This window comes from Penicillium arizonense (genome assembly GCF_001773325.1).
Source record: "Penicillium arizonense strain CBS 141311 chromosome Unknown PENARI_contig018, whole genome shotgun sequence".
In the NCBI taxonomy this organism is placed as follows: Eukaryota; Fungi; Ascomycota; class Eurotiomycetes; order Eurotiales; family Aspergillaceae; genus Penicillium; species Penicillium arizonense.
Genome location: NW_019173295.1, coordinates 116,630 through 134,232, shown reverse-complemented (window position 1 = coordinate 134,232; position 17,603 = coordinate 116,630). Strand labels below are relative to the sequence as shown.

The 17,603-nt window shown below is 47.7% G+C and overlaps 7 protein-coding genes across 7 annotated transcripts; 2 read left to right on the top strand and 5 right to left on the bottom strand.

Moving 5' to 3' along the window:
- Positions 1–435: 435 nt before the first annotated feature.
- Positions 436–1,948, bottom strand: PENARI_c018G08932 (fungal specific transcription factor domain-containing protein; the record flags this gene model as incomplete). Its single annotated transcript, XM_022634627.1, has 2 exons — positions 436–1,277; positions 1,399–1,948. 2 exons carry the CDS (start codon positions 1,946–1,948, stop codon positions 436–438), a joined length of 1,392 nt encoding a protein of 463 aa, XP_022485680.1.
- Positions 1,949–3,743: 1,795 nt separating this feature from the next.
- Positions 3,744–5,786, top strand: PENARI_c018G05868 (uncharacterized protein; the record flags this gene model as incomplete). Its single annotated transcript, XM_022634571.1, has 1 exon — positions 3,744–5,786. The coding sequence occupies one exon, from the start codon at positions 3,744–3,746 to the stop codon at positions 5,784–5,786; it is 2,043 nt and encodes a 680-aa protein (XP_022485529.1).
- A 515-nt stretch (positions 5,787–6,301) lies between these two features.
- PENARI_c018G01945 (uncharacterized protein) lies at positions 6,302–6,662 on the bottom strand (the record flags this gene model as incomplete). The annotated part of the gene is made up of 2 exons (XM_022634496.1): positions 6,302–6,524; positions 6,655–6,662. 2 exons carry the CDS (start codon positions 6,660–6,662, stop codon positions 6,302–6,304), a joined length of 231 nt encoding a protein of 76 aa, XP_022485618.1.
- A 1,760-nt stretch (positions 6,663–8,422) lies between these two features.
- Positions 8,423–9,331, top strand: PENARI_c018G07548 (SDR family NAD(P)-dependent oxidoreductase; the record flags this gene model as incomplete). The annotated part of the gene is made up of 1 exon (XM_022634600.1): positions 8,423–9,331. The coding sequence occupies one exon, from the start codon at positions 8,423–8,425 to the stop codon at positions 9,329–9,331; it is 909 nt and encodes a 302-aa protein (XP_022485651.1).
- Positions 9,332–11,654: 2,323 nt separating this feature from the next.
- PENARI_c018G10756 (uncharacterized protein) lies at positions 11,655–13,765 on the bottom strand (the record flags this gene model as incomplete). The annotated part of the gene is made up of 7 exons (XM_022634659.1): positions 11,655–11,934; positions 11,993–12,188; positions 12,250–12,856; positions 12,914–13,370; positions 13,439–13,572; positions 13,658–13,672; positions 13,745–13,765. The coding sequence occupies 7 exons, from the start codon at positions 13,763–13,765 to the stop codon at positions 11,655–11,657; spliced, it is 1,710 nt and encodes a 569-aa protein (XP_022485611.1).
- A 410-nt stretch (positions 13,766–14,175) lies between these two features.
- Positions 14,176–15,348, bottom strand: PENARI_c018G03608 (Gfo/Idh/MocA family protein; the record flags this gene model as incomplete). The annotated part of the gene is made up of 4 exons (XM_022634524.1): positions 14,176–14,696; positions 14,780–14,903; positions 14,968–15,252; positions 15,307–15,348. 4 exons carry the CDS (start codon positions 15,346–15,348, stop codon positions 14,176–14,178), a joined length of 972 nt encoding a protein of 323 aa, XP_022485525.1.
- A 325-nt stretch (positions 15,349–15,673) lies between these two features.
- PENARI_c018G12519 (uncharacterized protein) lies at positions 15,674–17,543 on the bottom strand (the record flags this gene model as incomplete). Its single annotated transcript, XM_022634687.1, has 7 exons — positions 15,674–16,458; positions 16,571–16,828; positions 16,885–16,918; positions 16,974–17,102; positions 17,153–17,201; positions 17,258–17,342; positions 17,393–17,543. The coding sequence occupies 7 exons, from the start codon at positions 17,541–17,543 to the stop codon at positions 15,674–15,676; spliced, it is 1,491 nt and encodes a 496-aa protein (XP_022485491.1).
- Positions 17,544–17,603: the final 60 nt, after the last annotated feature.

Here is a 17,603-nt window from a genome sequence, read left to right as displayed (position 1 = left end):
CTTCCAGTTCACTTATTCAAATGGCGCCTGTTCTCCGCAATCAAGTTACAATACAATTCGCCCTCTTCTGCGTAGAATGAAAAATTGTCTGACAAGAATAAACCTCTGACATGAGCTGAACTAACTGAAGTGTCCACGACAGCATCTGGGGTATCACTTTGATTGGTAGAACGAGCTAGCTTGCCCCAAATGCAGGCAAACGGCCTTTTTGGGAGAAGATATGAGCCTGTGTGGAGATAATCTCCATTTCCAAGGCAGTGTGTGGATTGATGGCCTTGTCCTCAAGTGGTAAAGCGTACTCAAAGAGAAATCGCACCATCCAACGATCCAGACGATGGGTCTGATAACAGTGGGAGAGGAGCAGGCAGCTATTCTGAAAATAAGTCAATCGGTTAATCTTCGGCAAAAGGTCAGTCAGAGTAGAAATTCGATTTCTCAACGCAAGGGACGGTTCACCATAGTCCTGACAATGGGCCAGTACTCTTCCAACTCGAGCAATGCCTCAAAATTCGCTCCCAGGCAGTGGCGTGACTGTGGAAGTTCGTCTTCCTCCCCAAAAAGGAGAGTATGAAGAAGAACGGAAGAGGAGACGATCGCCATATGCGCGACAGTTGGATACACGGCCTCGCATCCGGGCTGCTCTCTCCCCCTGGCGAGCCATGTGCTATAACTGAGAGCATGGTGTTTACATCGAGCTGCAAATCGCCGAGCACGCGTACTAAACGTGGATTGTGTATCAAGATACTGGTAAAAGAGTAAGACGGCGTAGTGGTGAAAGCCTAGATGGAGGCCCATGAAGATGCCACCCGTGCCCCGTTTGCTGTGCGCTATGAGGTTCGATTCCGTCAACTGGACATCGGGCGGAAGTGTCATTTGCCAGTGATCCAGCAGTTGGGCGAGATAATCCGTGTCCTGCTCAATTTGATCCAGTTGCAGTCCCTCATTGTTGGCTGCGCGCCAGTTAAGTTCCTGGATTGGGCTGAACACTTCGATGAGCGTGGCCATGTGTGCCCACAGGCCAGGGCTCTCACATGGCCCTTTTGGGTCATTTAGTGGCTCGTCTGGATTCATGTCAGCAAACAAGCGCTCATCAATGGGTAAACGAGCTGGTCGTGGCCAGTCCTTCATATGGCGGGGGAAGCCGAGGCTCGAAGAGCACCAACTATCCGCTGCAAAAAGGGCCCACCAGATTCGGATCCGGAGCTCATGCGAGACTGCGTTGTCGTTCGCTTGTGTCGTACGGGATTCCATCAATTGCATCATTGCAATTGCTGTTCCTATAGTCTCATCCAACATGAGTATCTACACATCCAGGCACTGGCGGCGGACAGACACACCCTCATGTATGAATTGTTGAAATCATAAGAATCAAAAGGGTGATAAGTAAAAAAAACTTACGAAAGAACAGAAACTCCGACGATGGGTTTGCATGTGCCACGCAGAGATTTGCCACTAGAATGCAGGTTTGAATGTTTTCCAGACACACTCGCTCAAGATCGATCTGAAGTAGCCGTTTGGACTCTGCGGTGAGCAGAGGCTCCAGTGATCGTAGAGCTGGCTGCGTTGCAACGTGAGCGCCCATTGCGCAGATAGCCAGAACCAAAGCCTTGCTGGCTCGCCGGTCGCGAATGTCTTTCCACAGAGTCGCTGCATGAAAAATGCTATGGGGCCGACCGTGAATCTTGGACAGATATTCGTGGATCAGCAACCCAACAGACACATCGTCGGAGAGGAAAGCCTCTACTCTCGTGGACCGAGTCTGAGATTCTGCTGATGTCCAAGCAACGGGCTGACGTGCCTCGAGCCGCGTCCGCACTAGTCGCCTGGCCTGAGAATGTGAACATTCAAGGTGAAGGCGTAGGCAGCGGTTACAGGAAGACGATGACTCACTGCCCTTGCTAGGCAAACATTTGCGCTTGGTATCTCGACATTGCTGACAGGATTTCATGGCGCCTGGGTAATACGCAGCAAGGGGAAGATGAAAAGAAGGTTGGATGGCACTTTTCCCCGCAGTTCGCAGTTTCAAAAGGACAACAATTTAAGCGCCAAAACGAAAATTTGCAATATCTTAGGCATCAGACCAGTTGGGAACGATTACCCAGAGCAAATGTGATATAATTCTCTTCGCTATATCTTGATACCGGTCGTAGCGTCAAAGGGTGCTGGGCCAGTCCCGCCAACGACTCCCGGAGTACGAGTCAGCCATCGAGTAACGTGCGCATACTGAACGCCCACCACGACTTGCACGCATTACTGAAAGATATGTAGGTGGACATCGGTTGCTGGTAAACAACATATTCGGTACAGCCCATGCGTAAAGAAAAACAGACAATTTTAACATTGTTTTTCCTTCTGCAGGCAGTTCGGCAACATGCTCGTTCTGTCCGCCACCTACAGGTCTAACCTGCACGCGCTTGTCGACGCAGAGCTCCTTGAGCCCCTTCTCAGACGCATAGTTGGCTTCCTCACGCAAAGTGAAGACATCTCCCCCACGCTTCGCGCAGATGCCCGAATCTTCGTTGAGGTCTACCAGTTAGATCTTCCATCACGCTCTTCTGATGAGCCCCTAACCGACAACATGAAGTAATATTGATAATTATTTGCAGAAACCCTGCAATATATAAAGTATTAATGAGCGAAAGTATCAAATCTTACCGCCCACGCCATCTATACCAGTACGTTAGACTGACATATTGTTGTGATAATTGAGCCAATATAGCAGGTCATGGGACTGCATAGACCATATTGTATTTAAAAGACTACCGACTTTGGCCTGTTTACACAAAATCGGGTCATATTGGAGACGGCACGAGAGAAAAATTTAGAACGCACTTAAGCTTTTGTATTTCAGAGCAACCGGACTTCTCAAGAATATTTGTGATAATAGATCTAGTTTCGTCACCGTTCCATAATTTAGACCCGCGACCTGGTGTGAAGACTTTATTGCTGTTTCTAGTTTAGCCCCTTAAAGCTAAATACGCGGGTCCCGGCTCTTGGAGTTGTACAGTGACACCCGACTTCGCCTTCCATGTCGAAAACACAGAGATGCTCTTTTCAAACCCTAATCGCATGATACGTAAAAATAACATGTTTTGTACCTTTCCTTAATAATGCCAGATGCTTTTTTTATATTGTAAGACAGATACAAGAGAACTGATAGAATGTCAACTTGTCCCTTCTGCATCTCGCAGTTGCTTTACTACAGAGAGCTTGGTGCATGAGGGTCCATCTGGGGTCAAGATGATAGGCAAGGCTCAATAGTGAGGCTTTGTTTCGGAGTCTCCACTATCGCTTATCATCATGAGGTAAGCCATTTTGGTATACCTAGTCTTCCAAATGACATCTAGAGGCAAAGTTGATCTGTCGGTGATATACGATAGTAACATGTGGATAGAGATGGGAAAGGCAAATTTTGTGTGATATCAGCTATGGAGGGAGAAGAACGGGATCGGCTGCGCAAGGAGGATTATGGGTCACGCAGACAATAGAAGTAGGCATGCAGTTATAACCATTCGAAATCAGATCTACCGTTGGTCTTCGACATTGATTTAGGCTACTTTGGATGAGAATATATCTAGGAAAAAGATCTTCTGAAATCTTCTACCCGATTTCTATTCCCTCTTGGCACACACCGTCTCTTCCGCACGTGATGGGTCTAAATCTCGTATTCCGCCAAGGTAGGGCCACTGGCCACTTGGACTCAACTTTTCCTTATTCTTACTCTCACTGAAACGGCACTCGACATGGGCCGCTGGTGGGGGCTCCCACTTCCCCCAGAGATCGTTCTGGAACTATTTGAGTATTTGGAACCCTCAGATGTCGTGGCTCTCGCGCAAGCCGCGGAGGGGTTCGCCCAGCTCGCTGTCTCAGCGTACTCATCTAGTCTCCGCGAACATGGACGAACGATATTGTTTTCTGCAGTTGTATGTGGACATGTAAGCATTGTCCAGCATTATCTGGAGGGAGGAGCCGATCCCTGCGCCGCTGATGATGAGGGAAACACGCCATTGCACTTGGCCGCTGCTTTTGGGCACTGCAGCGTGGCGTCTTTACTCATTGATGTGGGAGCCGATATCAATGCACGTCGTAAGAATGGGCTTAGTCCGCTGGATCTTGCCATTATAACGGGATATGATCGCGTTGTGGAGGTTCTTTTGAACAAAGGAGCCACCATTACCGATGCAAGGATCGGCCAGGCTCAAAGAACGACCCTACATGCGGCTGCTATCAAGGGATATAGCCAGATTGCAGAGATGCTACTAAGCCACAGAGCTCCTATTGATGTCAAGGATGCCCATGGTCATACGCCACTTCATTTGGCTGTTTCGGAAGGGCATCTTGAGATAGCTCGGGCGCTGCTTTGTGCTGGAGCAACCGTCGTCATTCAAGATGAAGAAGGCGACTCACCATTGCACCTCGCTGCCGGCAACGGTTATCTTGCTATCGTACGGGAGCTTCTGGATAAGGGAGCAGACCCTTCTCTGCAAGGTCACGAAAATGCTACGCCACTGCACCAGGCATCTTTAATGGGTTTTGTTGACGTTGTCCAGCTTCTCCTAAAAGCTGGGGCGAATGTGTCTGCTCAAAGTTTAGATGGAAAAACCCCTCTTCTTCAAGCCAGTGGCGCCGGTCAAGTCGCAACCGTGCGGCTGCTTCTAGCTGCCGGAAGTAGTCCTTCAATCCCAGATGAGGATGGGACCACGCCACTACACTTCGCTGTCCTTTCAGGGAAAGCAACAATCGCCGATATGCTGATAGAAGCCGGAGCGCATGTCGATAGCATAAATGACAAGAAACAGACCCCCTTACACTGGGCAGCAAAAGGACATGAAGAGATAGTTCCTATTTTGCTGAATCACAAGGCTGATATACATGCTCTCAGCCATACAGGGTGGACTCCGATACATTGGGCAGCTAACGAGGGCCATCTTGGTATAACGACAGCTTTATTGGAAGCCGGGGCCCTCGACCAGATTCAAAATCAAAATGGGGAATTAGCGCTGCACTTGGCCGCTCAAAATGGCCATGAGGCTGTCGTTCAATTGCTTATCCAACGGGGCAGCAATCCACATCTCACCGACAACAGACTTCGCACAGCTCTGCATTATACAGCTGGGGAAGGACTTGAGGATACGGTCAAAATGTTGCTGAGTATCAAAGTCGGATCAGACGTCAAAGATATCGATGGTCGGTCTCCGTTATACTATGCAGTACTCCATGGGCATGCGACGATCGCAAATATGCTTCTTGATCTCGGTACCACCCTTGACGAGACCGTCAAGGAAGCCTTTTTAGAGGCTGCAGAAGCTGGGCACGAATTGGTGGTTCAACTTCTCATCGTACATGGTATTGATCTGTCTTTCAAAGATTCAAGCGGATATACAGCGCTGCACCGAGCCGTTCTGGGGAGTCATATTGAAGTTCTTGAACTTCTTCTCAATACAGAGGCTGATAGGTCTGCTAGGGACAACGAGGGAAAGACAGCACTGCATCTTGCTTCCCAGGAGGGCGAGGATGAAATTGCCAAGATTCTTTTGGCAAACAGTGAAACAAGGAACCTTCAGGATTATAGTGGCTGGACGGCTCTGCATTGGGCGGTTGAAAATGAACATGAAGACACCGTCCGGACCCTATTAGATGCTGGTGTTGACCCTGGTATTAGTTCCTTCAACGCATGCACGCCGCTTGATTTAGCAGAAGTCGGGGCTCTAGAAACAATGGAGCAGATGCTACGAGAGGCATTAGCAGCGACAGGTAGACCAACCGTCGGTGACGCCCCTTTATGAGAATATCAGTGTATTCTATCGAGTCGAGGACCCGGTAAATTACCACCAGAAGCGCCATGACTGCAAAGCTGCGGATCAAATATTTCGTTAAGATTACCACATTAGTCACCACTTGTTATTACCTAACAGCTGCATGTTCTTGCGGATGTTTGTGATAGAACGCTTACTACGGTTTACCAACTTGGCCTTTTGTGATGTAGTGAGATTGTCCCTGCTGCTTATCATGTGTACCATCATTTTACGCTGCCAGGAACTCAAATTTCGTGCCACTATGCAACTGTTAAGAGAGAAGACAATACGGACTAACCTTATCTGGATCAAGTGGTCGTGTGATTAGTGTTTGAAAGAGCATCTCTCGACTCCCAAATATAGAAGGCGAAGTCGGGCGCCACTGTAGACACCCTGGACTCGATAACACTTTCTCCACGGCCTAGCTAGGCCTTACAAATGGTAACATTTTGGTGCCGTCGTGGCGCCAAACCTTGTGTTATCATCTATTCAATCAATTATATTACCTAGTCATCCAACAAGATAGCAGCAGTCAAAGCCTGAATTGGGTACGCAATGTACTGGTGGTACCATTTAGAGTAAGCAGTAGCCCAGGGGACTTGACCGATACCAATCCACAACTGAGAGTCTTTGATATTTGTTGCAGACTTGTCGTAGCGCGTGAGGAAGCGCACAGGTGGGTTTGAAGTTCCTTCTTCGGCGGTTTCATAGATATTCGAGAACAATGACCTGTCAAGGTCTAATCTCTACAGGCTTGGTTTGCCTGATAATAGTGTGCCTGTGGACTACGGACTTAATTTCTCAAAGTCCAAGTTAGAGAAGACAGAAGATACTAACATACTATTATTTCAACGAAAACTTAAGCATGGGGAACAAAGAAGGAGAGAGGGCCAGAAAACGAGAGGATAAATTCAGATTGAGTTGGTAAGTTGATAAGATCACAGTACATCCTGAAACCATACAGAAAGGTAAATGCAGTACGCCGGTGTGGGCTATTCTCTATTTACTAAATCATATTTAGGCTGGATTACTATTCTATTCGTGGCAAGTGGTCTCTCTGAATCGCTTCAAGAGCACATTCAATGCGTTTATGGCCTCAAACAGTGCTTTTCGCACTTGGTCGTACCGTTTCCGTACATGAGAGAGAAGAGACTGCTGCTTCTCGACAATGAATAGGTCGAACCCCAGAGAACGGCCATGACATGATTGGTTCGCACGTCTGTGGCTGGGCAGAAAAAGAACAAGATTTTCGCAGTGCCGCCCGCCGATTGTGTCGATTCCTTGATGATAGCGCACAGGCATTGTCTTGCCTTTTCCTGTATCATCTCTGATCCAAAGAAGACGGCTGGTTATCTGCATACGGCCTGATTGCGAGGGAGTAGGGTAAAAGATTCATACGTTCGTCCATACCGTAACATTCAAATTGATTGTACTGTACTCGGCAACCCTCTCCATTGCTCAGCACTTCCCACGCCTAAGTTCCAGCACCCCCGTCAATCCATAGTCCTCACGCCTGCAACAGCCCCAGCCCCCCGAGCGCAACCACCGCCGCCCCTCCACACAGTCCCCAAACGCCCTTATCCCATCCTCTCGGCCCCTGTGTCGTAACCCACGTATCCACCACACACACCGTAGTCCAGGCTGTTAACAAAACTCCCATCTCCTTCTCCTTTCTGTCACGATAGAACCAAAACAGCGCTATTCCAACGGCCAAATCACGTATACCAAGGAATATCATCGCTTTTTCGGTTATGTTGTGACCTTCCAATGAGGTAGGCGTGACACCAAGAGAATCTGCAGCAACAGATGGTGCGAACAGGCACAAGGCTCCCAAGGAAAAGACGGTGGTTGTGAGGCCAAGGCCGATCAGACGCCATGTTGAATGGCTGAGCAGGCGGCGGGGAAAAGCCATAGGAAGATCCAATTTGGGATACTGATTTGAGATTCGGCGAAAGACGTGTGAAGTTCGAATGCAAGGTATTTCGGATGTGTTTAGATGAAGATTGAGGATGAAACAGATTTCGAAATTGCGGATGAGCGACCTAACCTGGGATTTGGAGACATTACATACCTCATCAATGTCGCCTGAAAGCCCACAGCTGGCGAGGGCCCTCGCTCACGTCAGGTCCTCGCTCACGTCAGAATGGGAAGAAGACAGCTTAGGCATGCATTGAGCTCGCTTAGAACTCATTCTCAATTCTGAGTGGGAACGTCCGTGCTTAGGCGCGCTGGGAGTCGTGGTAGGTAATCTGCATGTTGCAGATTTGTATATTATGTTTATTAATCATACCGAGGGATGTTTTATCATCATCCTTCACCAAGGAGAGCGAAAGGTGATCCAGATGACTTAGGCGGAATAGGCCCGTGCACAGCACCTGGGCATGAGTAGGTTACGATATTTACTTACAATATTACCAATGTATTTGATTGGCACCTATGTAACATTCCAACCCCCAATCCCTCCTGACCGAAATTGGGCCGATTACGTTGTCAGAAATAGAGAAAGTCCCCGAAGTATCGGAGGATCTGTTGCGCCGCCTCTCTTCAACTATTGGTTCCGTTGGGATATTTAACAGGAACTTCGAGCACTGCGTTATTAAATTTTCGTCTGCAATAACAATTCGAGAATGTCGAACGGAAGAGAGCTTTCTGGTGGCTATTTCACTGCCACACGTCACTCCACGTCCTACGACTACATTTCACCATTAAAGCTGGACCTAGCCGGGAAACACGTTCTGATCACAGGAGCTGCTTGGGAGAATGGAGTCGGATATGCTACTGCCGTAGCTTTTGCACGGGCAGGAGCGTCTGCGATAGCAGTGGCCGACCTACACGGCGTGTCAGGCGACCTCGTTGTGAAGTTGAAGTTGGCCGCAGCGCAAGCCGGTCGCCCAGAGCCCAAGGTGCTTAGCTGCACGGTTGATATTGCAAGGCAGGACAGCGTCCACGCAATGCATGACATCGTGTCACAGGGCTTTGGTGGGCGTCTGGATATTGTCGTGAACAATGCGGCTCACATGGAACCATACAAGCCAATCCTCGATTCAGACCCAGGTGTGTACTGGCGAACATGGGAAGTCAACGTTCAAGGTCTCTTTAACATGGCTCGCACATTTCTCCCTATGCAACTCTCAACCCGTGCTAAGTCCGAAGGTTTATGCACAATGATCAATGTGTCCTCCTCAGGTGCATTGAGCGCTCGACCCGTTAGCGGAAGTTATCGAAGTTCGAAGTTTGCGATATTGAGGTGGACTGAGTCTTTGCAATTAGAATACGGCGATGAAGGGCTTCTGACGTTCTGTGTCAATCCGGGAGCGATAAAAACAAAGATTACTGAGGGTGCGCCGAAAATGGTTCGTAATACGTTGCCCGATCGTCCGGATATAGCTGGCGATACGATAGCATGGTTGGCTGCTGAGCGCAGGGAGTGGCTAGGTGGAAGATACGTGAGCTGTCCATGGGATATGGAGGAACTCTTAGCAAAGAAAGACGAGATCATCGATCACGACAAACTTAAGATGAGGATGGTGTTTTGAGTTCACTGCTTATTGCTTCTATCCTTCCGTTGCCAGGTGTGGCCATCGGAAGCCACAGTTTCCAGTTGTTATTGATTATATACATTGGGAAGCTAGCATTGTATTTCATATAGTGAAGTCTTAGCCAGGCAGTGGGACATATGCAATACCGCAAATGGACTTCATGGGCTTACGGCGGTTGTATAACTCCATCCAAATTATCTATAGTAATCATTTACAGTACGCCCCGAAACTGGTGCGACCTTCTATACTCCAAGATTGATTATCTGACAAGAATCGGGGGCCCTTTAGTGTACATGAAGGTAGCCTCGGAACATCAATTTTCTCGCAGCAGCATCAATACAGCGCCTGATTCTAATTATAATACGACGAGTACTTATTATTACTTCATTACATATAAGTTATGGCATTAAATTGCATTAACATGCCCTTAGGGGATGTCAGGCACGTTCTAGCGTAACTTTGCCCGAAAGTCCTGGAATAACTCGTTCCGATGTTTAAGAACTCTGTCGTGTCACCAGCCTCACTCTCATATCACAACGTTTTCCTTCAGGATCGCTTTGCTTGGCATGACTATACTGTATCCGTGCAGAGCAGTTAGGCCTTAGTAAAACCACTATAAAACCCATGAGCAAGTAAGTGCAACGAGCGCCAGCGCCACCACGAGCGGACTGGTAACAACTGCTCCAAAAGGCACAATAATATAACCCCCTTCTTGGCAGTGGGACAGCACATTGTATGGATACAGTTCAGGGAGCCAATAATATCATGACATACTAAAAAACTAATGAATGTCATTATATGGACTCATAGGTGGTGGGAGAGTCTATGACGCGTTGTTCACTCTGTGGCGTAGACTTCTTGCCCCCATTTGATGAGCGATTAGGCCTGAAGGTACTAGGTCCGATAGGCAAAAATATTAATCCTTAGCCAGTTAGGTTGGCCCGCGTGCTCTCTCCACATTGATTCCACGTGGTCAGGGGATATGTACTGCAGATGTGGTTCCTTCCCAGTTATTATTTCTAAAAACGAGAATGTATGCAGAGAATGGCTAGTATCATCTTACCTGCACTATGCCTCTCACAGTTACGCAATGATACCCAACCTGTACGTTGCGTGCCTCTCTGCACCCCAAGTTGTCTGAATTTGAGAAACACCCACTGATTGAATCAATAACAGCAGCCAGGCTACCACAATCAGTGCCATCGTTTTCATCTCTATCGCTCTATATAACTCATTGGAGTTGCTTATTCTCATTCTATTGAGCTTTAAGCGCTACAGAAGCCTTTATTTTTGGGCGCTTTTAACCTCCAACATCCTCGGGGTGATACCGACCAGCATAGGGACCTTGTTGCAATTTTTCAACCTTGCTCCCATATCGTTGACCTTTACCCTTGCAATTATCGGATTCTACTTTATGGTCCCGGGTCAGTCTGTCGTCCTATACTCGCGACTACACCTGGTATCGCAAAACTACAAATTGCTTCGCTTCATACGGTATCTGATTATCATTGACACAATCATCCTTCTTATCCTAACAACTATTCTAAATGCCGGTTGGGCTTTTATTAAGACACCAGCATGGATACAGGGGTATGATGTCATAGAAAAGGTGCAATTGACCTGGTTCTGTGCGCAAGAGACATTCATCTCTACGATCTATATAAGGGAAACTGCGAAATTGATCCGGACAAGCCCAGAGGGAGACAAACGACGAATCAAGATATTGTATGAGCTAGTCGCCATAAACCTCGCCGCGATTATCATGGATATATCGCTCCTTATCCTGGAATACGTTGGTCTCTACTTCACTCAAGTTATTTTGAAGGCTATGGTTTACAGTATCAAACTCAAGCTAGAGTTTGCTGTTTTGGGTATGCTAGTTTCAATTGCTTCGCGTACAGGTGATTCGGAACCGACATACGGTCTCGAGACGGAAGGGACCACATTGAATGTTTCTCATGTCGTCTATTAAGTGAATACTAATATACAGTTGGATTATGTATTGAGACACCTGACGTTACCTAGAGAGCAAATCCTCCATATAGTAACTGTCTTTGGCAAACATCTAGGAGATATGTTGATTGCCATAACCCCCGAGCACCAGGTTGAATGACCACTATGCATTAGAACTGCTGGAGGAGGAAAGGAAGTCACCAGCTCGGATGACTTTACCCAGTCGTATGACCTTGAAGGCCTTCCAAGTTCCAAGGCTCGTTAAAACACTGCTTCAAATCTATATGCTAATAATGACGTTCATATAGATGTGCTATAGAGTTCTAAACCAATACAGGGGCATCAAGCTTCATTCCAAATTGTCACACTAGAGCTCGGCATTATCTACCATTTCCCATTGGTCTAGCAGTTGTTGGCAAGGCTTTCGCATAGGCCACGAATGCAACTCCATAGTTTGGTGTATAATCCCAAGCAATGCGTCCCTGTCCTCGGGCCGGGTGAAGTACCCACCATAAAGCGTGATCGAAATAACAGCATTCACCATCGCAGGCTGGCACCGCGGATGATTTATCGCGATTCCACAAATGCTTAGCACGATGGATCGGACTTGCGCCTCGGCCTTGCGATGAACGGCCCCTCTAGCATTTCTAGATATGTATATTTGGTTAGAGTTTATTTTTCACATCTGACGGAGGTTATGCTCACTCTAGATGCGGACTTTCCGCAATAAGAATCATCTCACCCAGTTTCAAGTGCTGGATGGCCGTCACCTGGGAATCGTAACAATACCAAATCGTAGGGAATATTTCACCCTTAGCTCGATCTGGCTTTTGCTCAAGGAGTGGTTCCAATTCAGATCGGAACTCTTGACTCAGGTGTTGATGTTGCATCTTTAACGGCTCTGATTAAAAAATGGTCAAGTTAGTTCACATGGCTCCCACTTGTCCCGCGGGGCTGCTTACCCCATTCTTCAGCTTTCTTCATTCCCCAGCGCCATCGTGCTACCTGACTGGCGAACATTACCATGGTGTTGGCAACCGAAGTAGTTTGCCAGTGCTCAGTGCCGAGCCGGAATTGCGGGCATCGCTGTCTGGTGAACGCATAGTATACTTCCTGTCGAATCGTGATCCAGTGTGCCGCAGCGGCAAGGGAATGGTGGATTGGTGTTGAAATCATTGTGTCGATGATGGTTTGAGTGATAGCCAAAAAGTTGACTCGATCGTTGGCATGGGACTTCTCATCGTTTTCCTCAGTTTCCTCTTCCATCTCTTCATACTGACGCAGTATTACAGTGGCGGCCATTATGTTCTCCTGATGTCGCGGATCTTGGATTTCTGGAAATTGAATCAGTTCTGGAATACACTTCAGCATGTATTCAAGTGAAGTAGTGTGTTTCAAATTGGGAAGAGCCTGCCCGCGATACACGACGCCATGAGGAGTCATATACTGAGGCAAGCGAGAGAGATGACGGGAGGATACTGCAAAGACAGCATTTTTCAGAGCTAGACACTGCGCAGCCCGACGAGGAACTACCAACTGAAATTGTCTACGGTCATCGCAGTGGTCAAACTAAAAGATGTTATCTTCAATGACATCAAGGGTTCGAGAAGAGAGGGTCCAACATACCCAAGGAGACAGCTCCTCGATGAAGTAGCGGAGCAAGCAAGACTCCTGAACATCGGCTGTCACATGCCCGAGGCTTCCATTAGAAGAGGGGGATTGATGGCCGAACTCAGAAAGGCCTCCGTGAATTGTTATATGAGCTCCGTTCCGGGCATTATCATCGTCCGGGTGGCATCTTGAGTTTGGTGGATATTGTGTGTTGAAAAATCCATCGCGGCTCTGCAAAATTGTCGGGGAGTCTGAGATGGTGGCCGAGGAGTGGGGAGAGACACCTGTCAGTCCAGTGCCCTCTTTCCCGGATCGAAATTCTCCGGAGGCTTCAATTTGCGCATAATTTCCAGGCCTATCGGAGTCAAAGTTTTGATGATTCCGAGAATGGATATCATGTCTATCACTGGAAGTCTGGCCCAGGCCAGGCAGTGGTGCCTCGGGGTGTGGCGATGACCCTGAGACTGCCGTACTAGGTCGACGCTTAGACAATGTAGAGGAACGAGCTGACGATCTCCAGTTTTTAGGCCTGCTATTCACCCATGTCTGGTCTTGTTTGAAATTGGCATCCAGAATTGCCGTGGAGCCATGCCGAAAGACGGGTTGGCGTCGCGCCGGTCTGCAATCAAGGCCTTTAGCCTCACATCGCCTGCAAATCGGCTTTCTTCTGTCACCTATTAAGGTCAGGGATGTTCAGCACGGCGGAATGTGCCCGGCGGCGTTCATTGATGGATGTTTCGCGTTGTAGGATCCACTTACACTTTTGATGACTCTCTAATGAGAGAATTAGCTAAAATCGGGGAGATTAACTGAGGTGCACTTACCGCGACAACTCGAACAAGGTACGCCTGCGGTGGCAGTTGACATATTTCATGCAAAGAACAGACGTTGCGAAGTTGCAAAAGAGACACGGCGGCTCCTACCAGAAAGGGGTTACCCCGCATCCCCACGAATTGCCACATCGGGAAGAAATGGGAGAGTCCATCTTGACGTCAACGCGATACTGAGCAAATAGCCATTGACTATGCTAAAAAACCCTCGATATTTTGAAAAGTAAATTAAGTTAAGGTTCTTACATCGACTGTCAAATAACATAAGCTATATTGTAACATTGCAAGGTGTAGCTACAAGTATAAGGAGAACAATTCCTAGAATTCTCGTAGCTACCAGACTATGATAATTCACTGTAAGACATTATATATTCCGTGCGAAAAAATAATCATATGTGACAAACGAGGAAGACAAGTACTCTATATAATTCCTAACAAAGTATCGTTCTAGTTTAATCTTTCTCCACTCTCATTGACTCTTGTCACTTCACCAGTCAACAAAGCCTGCTGAAGGGCCTGGCCAATCTTCATCACAGTGATACCAGTTCCAAGCGACAAGGGAAGCTCTTTATTTTTGACAATTGCTTCGACAATCTCGTTGGCTTCCAGGGCAAATGCATCCTCGAATCTCTGCCAGTACTCGGGCTGCACTTCATGTTTCATGCCGAGCTTGTCGGCGAGGACAACGTTGTTTTGGTTTGGAATGACGTTGACCATCAACTTGCCGTTGGTTTCGGTGATCTCAGTGGAGACGTCATGTCCATGCGCCTGGGTGCGAGAGCAATAGAAGTATGCAATCTTTCCACCCCTGAACTCGACAACGCCGACTACATTGTCAACGTCGGAGAGATCCTTCAACTCCGGATGGTGCTGAAGAGTTCCGGCCGCCCAGCAGGCTTTAGGGACTGGGTTGCCAAGATACCAAAGGGAGAGGTCGATGTTATGGATAGCGCAGTCGACAAAAATGCCTCCATTGCGAGAAGCGTATCGGACAAGAACCCAGTTTCATCACGCAGATCACAAGTGTTGGATCGGACCATGAATGGTCAACCGATGGCCTCCTGCTGGTAGATCTTTTCCGCGGCATCGCGATAGGAGGCGTCGAATCTGCGAGAAAAGCCTGCCATGACCTTGACGGAAGGGTTACATTTAGCAGCCTCCACCACATATTGCGCCTGCCAAACGTGTGAGATAAGTATCATGGTCTGGAGAAAGTCGGACAAGTTGGGAAGGACTTACCTCAGCAAGGTCGGTGCTCAACGGCTTCTCGCACAGTGTATGAATGCCCTTGGCAATGGCGGCCAGTGACTGACTTGCGTGGACATCGGTACTGGTCGAAATCCAGACAGCGTGGAGACCTCGGTGGCCAAGCATCTCATCATAGTTGCTGTAGACTTGAATACCGAAGTCCTTGTACTCTTCATTGTTCGTTGCCCATTCAATCTCATTCTTGTCGGTGGTACATACAGCCACTACACGAGCGCGGGGGACGCGATACACCAGAGTGTGGACATGGCGTTTGCCCTGGAAATGTTAGAAAATGTCGCTAGCTTATACCCAATGATATAATATACTTACCATTCTCCCCAGACCAACAACGGCGATGTTGAGTGGTTCCATTGTAAAAATGCCGGGATGATAAGATAAATCAAGCGAAAAACTCCGAAGATTTCCAGTGTTTTCCAGTGTGAATTTGCGTGTCTAAGGAGCTTTGCTCTCTGAAATCAAGAAAGAGAAGAACTGAGATAAAACATGCGACTATTTGTGTCCTGAAAAAGATGAGAGTATGTACATAGTCCATCGCGATTCCATCGCGAGTCCGAGTCGCCGACTCTTACCTACTTAGGTAATATCTGAGCGACATCCTTCAATCGACTTGGGACTTAAGAGATCCCAATCGCAACTCTCATAAGTTCTGCATGAGACCTTTGAGGAAGATAATTGACTATGGGGCGACAAAAGTTAGGAAGTCTAGTGACATGTCGCTGAAAAAGCTGGCCCCCAGGACGCGCTCCGGATGACTGTTTTTGGTAATATTGCAGTAGTCTTGGAAGTTTCCTGCCCCATTCAGCTTTTTGTGGATAATCGAAGCATATTTAGACAGGGGACAGCTGCTTCCGGGCCCACTGCGGCAGCTCGCGATGGGGTAAACGGCATCGTTGAAGAGGATTCGAATGTATGTCTCATTGGAGGAGGAGCTTTTGGATTCTGGCTCACAATCCATGACTTCAAAGGCAACCGTTCCACGCATAGTAATGAAATTCGCCACATTATAAAGATGATTAGCTGGTATATGGTCATCAGGAAGCAGTCCCTCCGAGTCAAAGATTCCCATGGCAGCGGTCATTTCAGCAATTTGATTATCATTCAAGAATGCCATGATAAGATTTGGAACCTCGAAATTGGCGCCATCTCTACCAATGCCTATTTGCCCCGGGCCCTTTTCAAGTAGTGAAATCAGACTTTCGAGGAAGGGAAGAAAGAGGACTTTGGCTGGTCCGATTGAGCCGGGCCCGACGCTATAGAAATAGCTCAAGTCCTGAGAATAGGCATATTTACGAAGCTCATTCTCCGTAAACACACCACACCAAGGACTCAGTTGCCCTGTAATTTGGCTCTCGTATGCGCACATACAGGGGAAGAAGAGGACTTCCGTTTCGTCAAAAGTGAGGTTTCCACTTAGTTGCGAATTGATACGCTTGACAGTCTTTGGAACCCAGGTAGCGTCCCCTGTAATAATGTAAGCTGCTGTTCCCAAACTTTCGTAGTAGGTAGGATAGCCTAAAGCATCCTTTCCTAATACTCGAAAAGGAAAAGGGGGGGCAAGGCTCAGATCACTGACAATTTGTTACATTGTTTCCTCCGCTGATCGTGGAACCAAATGCAGGGCATGAGTCTGAAGGGCCAAGCGAGTTTCCAATTGCACTATTGGAGCCAGTGGAATTCACGCTCACAACAGTCCCATATGTGTCGGCATACTCGTAGAGGTATCCCCGGATGAAGGCTCTCGCAGTTTGAACAACCCGCGAGCTGTTGATCGGAGACTTGTATTGGTTTGCCCAAACATAGAATGGATTGCCGTCTTGATAAAAGTGCGGATCTATTACAGGTCAGTACACCAATAACTCCCGACGGATTGATAGAGATAAAGCTAACACTTGGCTCGCAGCTGATAGCCGAGATCGCTTGCCTAGTAATTGGCGTTAACAACAGCATCCTGATCAAGCGCAAATATCCCATCATACCTCTTTCCAGCCTGTCATTGACTCCTGTGCTAGCTGTAAGCTAGGATTGCTCAGTACCGGCTTCCATTCGGATATGAAGTCCAATGAGCCGCGTGCTTTGAACCCGGTCTGATTCACCGCACGTTGAATCTATTTTCATGATAAGACCAGTCTCTCCAGTGATTAAAGGCACCACCAACCTTGTCATGAATTGCAACCCAGGCGTTATATGAGCCAGTGTCGGGAAATCTGAAGATACGCTTGGTTAGACCGAATTGACGATCGATCTGTAGTAAGTTACTTACCTACTGCCATGCCGGACGATATAAGCAGCTTGTCGGACAGAGCACCGATCTGGTACCTCATTCTTGATGCCATGGACGTTAGGTCCTGAATCAAATCAACAACTTGTAATTGATCCGAATTTAAGGCATTCTGACCAGCAAAATAGGGGCTATTTCCGCCGGCGTACTGTAGAGGATTGCTGGATGTCTTGCTTGACGGGAACAAGATGTCGTTGGCCGGAGCTAAGAGTTCCGATCGGACTATTGTTGTAAGGCCAACAAGGAGCAAAAAGAATGGAGTCTTCATGATGGTTTTAATTCTCACATTTATATTCAACTGTGACGTGATACAACAACATTTATAGTT